The sequence below is a fragment of the Corvus kubaryi genome, unplaced genomic scaffold, assembly GCF_017639235.1.
Source record: "Corvus kubaryi isolate FWS band 111438036 unplaced genomic scaffold, C.kubaryi_AGA036_p1.0 split1-65, whole genome shotgun sequence".
Taxonomy (NCBI): Eukaryota; Metazoa; Chordata; class Aves; order Passeriformes; family Corvidae; genus Corvus; species Corvus kubaryi.
This window is the reverse complement of record NW_024582080.1, coordinates 2240071-2249425: the sequence shown is the minus strand read 5'-3', so window position 1 is coordinate 2249425 and position 9355 is coordinate 2240071. Positions and strand designations below refer to the sequence as shown.

Below are 9355 nucleotides of genomic sequence, written 5' to 3'. Positions count from 1 at the left end.
GCTGCGTTACTGCCACAGCCTAGCAACAAACATGTATGCATTCAAGTATGTCTTTAGGCATCATAAAGACATAAAGAGTTTTTCAGTCATGGGAATCACAGAATTATCTTTTACTGACTAAAAAATTTATTCTCTAGGATGCATATCAACTAAAATGTTTTGGTTTTATTATTTTTAAAATATCCTAAGCCATCCTATTATTTTAAAAACAATCATAAACACTTAAGCTTGCATAAGCTATTTGATATATATGACATTAACTAGGTTAGCAGCAGGTTTAGCTGCTGCTCCCAGCCAATTCTTTTCACTTTGGGAGGGCACTCAGCAGCCTCTCTCCTTGCCAGGACATGCCTGACCCTGGGAAGCCCTGCAGGCTACCAGAGCCCAGGGCCCTCAGCTGTTGATAAAGCAAACCTATACTTCTGATAAGGCACAGCACGAGATTCCTTTTACTGGCCCCTGAGCAATGAGCGATAGAGCTGATGACATACTGCCACACTTGTTCCTCAATAATATAAGGCTATTTGGTCTGGGGAAAGCCTGACTCTTCACTGGAAACAACACTGCTGATGACAGCAGTTGGCCAACTTGGTGATGACTTGGGTACACAACAAAGAAAACACTCTACTGTTCACCAAAACACAACACAGGCCAGAACTTCAACCCCTCCCTGCATTCAGGATGAGCAGCTTTTGCTTCTTTCACCCTGCTACTACCACGAGCACTTCAGACATGTCCTTGAGACCTCAGAGACTTGATGTTCCCCTTCAACCACTCACCAAATCCTCTGCTTTGTCCACACAAGAGGACAAGTATCAACCACCTCTCCCCAGGCTGCTGACAGCTCTTGATTGCTATTACACTGACTGGGGCAGTGTGAGTTTCTAAAGCAGAGTTTTCAAGTGTTCTGCATCCAGAGCTGAGGCCAGCATGGTAAAAACAGGGTTAGGAGCAGCTCCCAGAGTAGTGGCTCGTACACAGTTGCCACTTCCTTTGGAAACCTGGCCCCAGTTATAGATGCTGAGCTTTCCTGCAAACCTGGCCATAAAGCCTGTGCCTGTTCCCACTGCAATCAGTGGCGACTGAATCAGTTCTGATTGATTTAAGTCTCTGAGCAGGCACAGAGACTTAATTAGAAAATTAGTAACTGCAAGGAAAGGAGAGAATGCACAACAGCCTGCCAGATCTCTGGAAGGAAGCAAGCAAAGGAGCCAGTTGTCCTTAAGACTGAGATTTTAGCCTCTCATTTAAAAAAAAAAAAAAGATAATAAAAGAGATTGGCAAAATAGCCTTGAAGCTGTTTTAAACATCTTGTATAATATATAATTGCTTTTCAGCTCTTGAGTACTCTACTTTTAGATCTGTCCCCTGGGAAGAAAATATGAAACGTGCTGAAACACACAGCCCTTAACAGCAATCAGCATTTTCAACTTTTCTTTGTGCTGGAAGTAATTAAAACTTTGTCTAAAACTCCTTGCTATTTGACAGGTACAAAGACAGATCAAGTCTAAGGTGTGTTTTTCATGTTAGTCCAGCTGAGTGCCAGAGAGATATTTTTCACCAGCTCTTGTGTTTTAAGAAAATTGAGATTCTCAACTCATTACTTCATGAAAAATCCTAATGTCTGGAGGCTCACAGCCACAACATTCCAGAATTTTTATGTGCTTGGAGGATTACCTGCAGTCGTGGAGGGCCTGCATAACAGGCTTGGAGGCTATTTGTACTCTGGTAAATGCATGCACCAGAATGCAGGACCACCAGTGCCAAGCCAAGCTGTGAAGTGTTAACCCTGGTGCAGCCTCATCTGCAGTGTTTGGGAATAAATTACCCTTTGAGCAAACTATTCCCCTAATGATATTTGAGCTTGTTTTGGACAGAAGTATCTGCATAATACCTATTGGGAGCCTGGGCATCAACAATTATTTGCCTAGCATGTGCATTAAGAGGATCAGGGCCTGGGAATATGCAATGGAGTATTTGCTAGCATAGATATAGGGTAAGAATTAACTTGGGTATGTTTTAACAGGGATAAACACTGAGATGTGTTTATTAGCCTGGGTGAAGCCATTTTGTTCTGTGCTCAGATGAGGGAAATACTAGGAGCTCAAGAGACTCTGGCTCTCCCACTTTCAGCTATATATGACACAAATATACCAGTTGCTGGCTGTGATAGGGGTCCAAGATGTAGGATGCCAATCCATGAGAAGAATTCTTTGTCTAAAAAAATCCCTCATGCTCAGAGCAGTGTCCTGCTGGAGTTAATTGCTAAGATACTAGCAGTCAAGAAAGAAACCAGAAGCTATAACTTTCCAAATTTCCAAAGCTCCAGAATGGGTTCTAATTCAGCTAACAAGATGCATCAACCTAGAATTCAGAACAAAAGGCAAGATATGCAGTCAGATCTTTTGAAGTGGGAAGAAATTTTGTGTGTGAGAATACTGAGATGCAGGCCCTTCATCAGCACCACCCAGCTCTTGGCAAAAGTACATGTTGCCCTTCTCTTGCACACAACCCTTCATCACCATGATGGCTGGGCTACCAGAGAGCACTTACACAATCTCTACAGCCTCCTGCCTCTGGAACAACAGTACAAAAACAAAACACCACAGGGGATGAAACGAGGCAACACGAACATCCAGGTGGTGTTAGGACAGTGTGCAAGTGTCCTGCTTTTGCTGTGACGGTTGGACTTGATGATCTTGGCGGTCTTTCCCAACCTTAATGATTGATTCTATGAAGCTGCTCAGACAGAGTGCTGTGACAGTTCCTTTCTGAATGCAAGCTTAACCCCTCAGTACAGAAAAAAGCAAGTGTTTCTAAGCGGAAATCTCTCAACTGAATGTGCTCAGGGATTGGTGCACTCTGGCAAGGGCATAATTTCTGGGCATTTACAAAATCTCCTTAAAATGCCATTTGTTAGAAGAGTACAGCTAATATCACAGTAGGGGTGTTGCAGTATTTGCATAATATTCTCTGAGAAAATTGTGTATGTACCAGGATGATACTGGTAGCCAACACTACATTCAGACATCTTCTGTAATCTCAACATGAGTAATATGCTGTAATTGCCCATTACTGCTTAACCCCCAAAATATTACGAGCTGGTCCCATTCTCTGCCTGCCAAAATCTATTTTTGTGTTTGACTCACAGACAGCTTCTGCCAGGCATACTCACACTGGTTAGCACCTCAGGGCTGCACCATGCAGCATCATGCTGATCACAGTCCAAATGGTTGAGCCTGTGAGGAATTCTTTGTCTCTGCATGCACCCCATTTATTTTCAGAGGTTGGCAGACTGCAGGGACAAACTTCCCAATTTATGAGAACACAGGCTGAAACTACAAACAAAACACATCAGACCCATCATCCCATTTTGCCTGTACTAAGCCATAATCTCAGTTCCTAAGAAATAAGTAGGGTAAACACAGAAATGACAAGGCAATAAAGCACGATCTGGCTTACTGCATTTACATTTTTTAATAGAGTCTTTCAATTGTTTTAAGAACAAGCATTTTTAAATTTCATGTAAAGGTATAACATGTAGTTGGATGGCCTCTGCATGGAAGAAAATATCACAGTGAAAATGTGTCTCTTTGCCCTCTAAATACTCTTATTTCACACGTAATATACAGTACAAGCAGACAGGGCCGAATTCAGAAGTTGTAACTTCATGGTAGGCAGTGCCTTTTGCATGAGCCTAATACTCACACATCGTGCTGAGAAAGTGGAAGACTTTAGTACAAGGCCTTTGCCAGGGCGAAGAGATTTAGAGATTTAGAAAAGGAAGCATCAGGCTATAACACAGCATCAAAAAAGAGAGAGTATTCCCATTTCTCCCTATCTGTGCTTTTGAAATCAGGTAACTTAAGCTCTTGAAAACTTACATAGGGTTTGCAAAGGAGCTTCTCTGCATGTGGCCTTGCATACCCCATAAAATGCATGAATTTATCCAACTTGCACACTGAACTAAGTGCATAGTCCTTTTGTGTACTTAAAAGTATAATTATGCCTATGATGACAACTTCCTTATGGCTAACATGGGCTGTCCAGATGTGCAAGTCTAAGTGCTTCTCTTGGGCTTCACAGGTTCAAAGAACATACCAGAGGAACTGAAAACCTTTTGAATTTCACTCCTCTTACTGCAACAGCCACTCATGTACCCTTTTCCTTACTGGAATACTTCACTCCATCAGTAGGAGCTAGGTATTTAATGGATTTGCTATGCAAAATGATACTTCATGTGGCACATCGTTGTTTATGTTTCTGTGGGAGCATCCCTTTGGCAGCTTTCCAGGGCACAGGATGCAGCCCCAGGTCCTGTAGCACTGCTCCCTGTTCCCAAAAGACAACACCCCGTTTGCAGCGCCAGCTTAGCTGGCAACCGCATCTGTCCCGAGCTGGTGTTCTGGGAAATTCTCCATCCTTCCTCTGCCACCACCTTCGCCAGGCCCAGCCGTCTGCAGCGAGGTAGGGGCTGGTTGCAGCCGTCCTTCATGGCTAATGAAGAAGGGGAGAAAACAGAAGGGATTAAGAAGAACCAGCCCACGAACTGCTGCTAAGCAGGAAGTCGGCACCACTGCTCCCCCTCTGTCACACTCGCCGCGCTGCCTCGCACCCTCCCTTAGCGCGGCCGGTCCACGGCGGTGACCGCGGCCGGGCCGAGCGAGGCCGCCTCTCAGCCCTTACCTAACGCGGGCACGGCCGCCTTATGTAAGGGCAGAGGCGGGGCCGGCACCGCTGCGGGGCGGCGGCGGCGGGAGCGGCAGCGCCATGTCCTGGTACCGTAACACCGTGTGGTTCGTGAAGGGGCTGCGGGAGTACACGAGGTACGGGCGGCGGCCGCCCGGGGCCCGGGAGGCGGCGTGGGGCGGGCGCAGCGCCCGAGCTGAGGCGCTCCTGTCTGTGCGCGGGTTCACCCGCGGCGAGGCCGTGTCCATCTGGTGTTTTATGGACGGCTGCCCGCCCCCGCCAAGGCGGGCAGATTCCCCGCGGCGAGGCCGTGTCCATCTGGTGTTTTATGGACGGCTGCCCGCCCCCGCCAAGGCGGGCAGATTCCCACCCCGCTCGGAGAGGGCTGCCCGGCCCGCCCTGGGGCTCTGGCCGGGCCGGTCCCCGAGGGTCGAGGTGAAGGCTGGGTGGCTTGGGGCGGCCAAACGCCACCGCGAGTTGTGGCTTTCATTGCAAAACGTGGGAACAGCCTGCCCAGGGAAGTGATGCAGACGCCATCCCTGGAAGTGTTCAAAAAAACATCTGGATACGACACTTGAGGACATGGGTGTACGTGGTGGTGGTGCTGAGTTCATGGTTGGACTTGATCTTAAAGGCCTTTTTCCAACCGTAATGATTCTATGATACATCGCTGATTGCAGTGTCACTGGTGTTCATGGCCCGTCCCATGGGTACAGAGAGTAAACAGGGCAATTACTGTATGCTGAGCTGTGAGAGGAAAGTGCTTTTCAACCCACACATGTGTTTATTTTGGAAGGTTTCTCTTCTAGTTTCTCACAGGTGTCTCTTGATTTGTTCAGATCTGGCTACGAGTCTGCTTCCAGGCACTTCAACCCAGCTGATGTGGAGGTGGATGTGGCTGGAAGATCCTTCCTGGTCACTGGTGCAAACAGTGGCATTGGCAAGGCCACAGCCAAGGAGATAGCGAGGAGAGGTGAGCCGGGCTGCCCTGGAGCTCCCAGGAGGCTTACAGAGAAGATGGAAGGAAGCGGGTTGGCCTTCCAGCACACACACCCCCCCCTGGGATGTGGGGTCATTTTACAGGGCTCTTAGTGTGGGTTGGAGGTTTAAGCACAATCAGTGTGGTGAAAACTGGAATAAGGAAACCAATTTAGCAGAGAGGATCTGCAAATCGTTTTTCAAGTGCATGTTTACCAAAACTGTCTATGTTATAGTGGCATCTAAGGATGTTGGTGACGGATCAGTGTCTGTTTAAGGCTAATTCAGTATCAGTAGCAACTGGGCTGAATTTGAACTAAGGGATTTGCAAATGTATCATATGACGAAAGAAAACAATTGTCTTTGCAAAAATGAGATGGGAGAGCATAAAAAAAGCGATGTAGGTGTTCTTGATCTTGATGATAATACCCTGGAGTTTGTGCCCTTTGACTGATTACGTGTAGTTGGTTTTTTTTATGTTGTTGTCTGTACGCAAGGACATGGTATGAACTGGACCTAGCTGCTGCTGAAGGATAAACTTAATCCCTTACAGAGTTGACAAAATAATTCCTGTTGTGCAAGAGTGACAGGAGTTTTGGCACGTAGAGAAAGGGAGGAGCTTGTGGCTCTTTGCTCTCTTTGTGTGCTTAGGTTTCATAACTATGTTATGAAGGAAAGTGGTGACTCAGTTAAATTAAACTTGAATTTATTTTATTAAAAATAAAACTGTTAGCATCAAAGACTCTTTGGGTTAAAGATCTACATCAGTGCCAGCGCGTGATTGATTTCAGGTTCCCGCTACTGCTAATGTATATAATCACTTTATGTAAGTAGTGCTTTGTCAGGTGACTGGTTTGCTCACAAATGGTATCTCTACCAGGTTTTGCAAACTGGACAGCTGGCTGGATCTGTATGGGATTTGGTCACCATGTTTAGCAGAACAACCTTGGGCTCAGACTGCATGTCTGATATGTTGTATGGGCATTGCTGTTCATATGAAGTTAAATGACTTCCTGGTCCCATCCTTGAACATCTCACTTTGAAACTCAGTGTCAGCTGTTGGGGCTCAGACTTCTAGTTGAATCTCTTCAAGGGCACCACAAGAAGAAAATAAGTAATTCAGACTCAGCAGAAGAATAATCAAGCTATGTTGGCTTTACCTCCAAGCACTCAGATCTTTCTAACTAATGATGATCTTTCTGACAATTTCTGTGTTCTGAGTTCAGCTTTTCTCTGAATTGGTGTCTTATGGGTATGCAGATTTGGGATTTCCTCTATGTCTTGTGAACTGCACTTCCAGCTTGATAGAGTCTTCTCCCAACTACTCTGATTATTCCCATGTGTTAAGTTCAAATAGTTTCAATCTTTACCATGTAAAATACATTTAAATTCCTTTCCTAGTGTATCTGTCATACCAAAACTTCCCCCCTGTCCTGGTGCTCAGTGGAAAAACCTCTCTTGTAGACAAAAGATTTTATTGTCACACCCCAGACTGGGCTGTGCAGTGTGGGACTGTATCACCTCAAAGTAGACTTGGTGTTTTCCATTTGGGTTCTGGGCAGTAGAAGTGTGACCCAACAGAACTGTTTATCAGTGATTAATTATGTTTCTATTAGGGGTTAATTCCTTGAGCTTGCTAGTGGTGAACTGATAGCAATCCCTACAACACCTTTAAAAACAGGCAAAGGTAAAGAGTATAGGTATTCCTATGACTGAAATTAACACATGACTTGTAACAATCAGAGAATATGAAGCAAAAAAAAAAAAGTTTGCCTAGCTCTACTTTAGTCTTGTTTTTGAAGACATTCTTTAATATGGCTAAGTGATGAGATTGTGTTATGTATCCAGGTCTCTGAGAAGAGCCTTGCCTTGTGTATTCCTTTCATGGAAAAGTTGGTTGACTCTAGAGGTCACCTTGTCCAGCATCTCATTTGGAGCAGGACTGTTGGCAACAGTAGATCAAACCAGTCACTGCTGTGTCTTGCTGCTTGATACCTACAATGATGCAAATTATGCATCCTCTTGGGACAGCCTGGTCTATTGAGAAGAAAACTACTGAAAATTATTTTTCTTAATAGGTGACCTGAGCCTCCCAAGCTGCAATTTGAGGCTATAGTCCTTGTCATATCTCTACTGCTGAGAATTCTGGTATCTGGCACTTCTATTTCCTTTTCACAGAGTGATTCTAGTCACTTGTGTTGTTCAAGCCCTTTACTGAACTTCCTAAGGCATTTATCAAAAAACTATCTATAATACAGATGCCTTAGCTTCAATTTCCAGTGTAGCTCTGGTATGTCACCCACTAAACATGATGTACAGACTTGACAGAAATGGTTTGAGCACAGTACTTAGAGTGCAGTGGCTTTTTCCATACGTGCAGCCTTGCATGATGACCCTGCCTGCCTTCACAGGAGCCAGAGCCAAGCAAAAATATTCCATCTTTTTTCTGGTATCTAGTATCTCATCTAATTAAAATGCTGATGTTTCCCCCTAATGCGGGTAGTAATTAAGTATCAAGTGCTTTTCTTGTCGCAATCCACCAGGTGGCACGGTTCATCTGGTTTGCCGAAATAAGGAACGGGCTGAAGTTGCCAAAGAGGAAATAGTGACAGAAACGGGCAATCAGGTGAGCTGGTTTTCAGTCTTTTGTTTACTCTTAGAAAGGTTGTTAATATTAAAGGCCCCAGGGGCCTTGAGATACTCTTCCAACATCTTGCTGTTGTGTTTTTAATAATACTTTCATACAGACATGGAAACATCTAGTAGTTTATAATTCAAATGGTTTGAAGTGATTTAACTTCATTAGGTGATGTATCTGTGATTAATAACATCATCAGCAGCATGCTGTTTTATTTAATGTTTGTTGTTGATTTGCTTTCTGATGTTCTACTTACTTACTATTCCTAACTATGTGGCTGAGGCTTTTAAAAGTTAATGCATTGCAACACTTGCAACAACATTTATGAGTCTACAGCATTGGAGCTGAAGGTTTTATGTGTCTGAATAACATGCTCTTGATTTGCTAAGGTTGGCTGCTCTGTGAAGTGCTGTGTGTGGTCCTAATTCTGTGCTCTACACGCCTTTTCATCTCCTTTTCTTATATCTCTTCCTTTCCTCTGTTACACATTCTTTTTGTTTCTGTATATATCACTCTGCAGTACACGCCTGTATCTGTCACTGTTGCTTTTCCTAATTGTCCAGGAGGGTGTGCTTATGGAGAAATTCACTAGTCATTATCTTTCTATCTTGGTGCCCTGGTTTTGGCTGGGATAGAGTTAATTTTCTTCATAGCAGTTCCTCTGGTGCTATGCTTTGGATTTGTGACCAAACCCGTGTTGACAACTCACGTTTTAGTTATTGCTGAGTAGTGCTCACACAGCATCAAAGCCTTTTCTCATTCTCACACCACCCCACCAGTGAGCAGGCTGGGGTGCACAAGAAGATGGGAGGGGTCACACTGGGACAGCTGACCGAAGGGACACCCCAGACCATGTGACATTGTGCTCAGCAGTAAAGGCTGCGAGGAAGAAGGAGTAAAGCGGGACATTCACGCTTATAGTGTTTGGCTTTCCAAATTACTGTTGCATGGGATGAAATCCTGCTTTCCTGGGGATTGCTAGATGCCTGCCTGACAATGGGAAGTAGTGAATTAATTCCTTGTTTTACTTTGTTTGCACACACAGTTGTG

General features: G+C 44.7%; 1 protein-coding gene across 8 annotated transcripts in view; it reads left to right on the top strand.

Annotated features, from left to right (window-relative positions):
- The first annotated feature begins 3557 nt into the window (after positions 1-3557).
- Positions 3558-9355, top strand: part of DHRS12 (dehydrogenase/reductase 12) — a 31801-nt gene continuing 26003 nt past the window's right edge. For 2 of the 8 annotated variants that reach the window (XM_042014332.1, XM_042014333.1), the window contains exons 1-3: positions 3558-4467; positions 5529-5662; positions 8211-8293. In XM_042014332.1, the coding sequence (XP_041870266.1) occupies positions 4211-4467; positions 5529-5662; positions 8211-8293 (474 nt within the window). In that variant the 5' untranslated portion in view covers positions 3558-4210. Of the gene's footprint in view, positions 4468-4588; positions 4827-5528; positions 5663-6557; positions 6636-8208; positions 8294-9355 lie in introns of those variants that run through there. The other 6 variants (XM_042014334.1, XM_042014329.1, XM_042014330.1 and 3 more) reach the window with 6 other exon arrangements.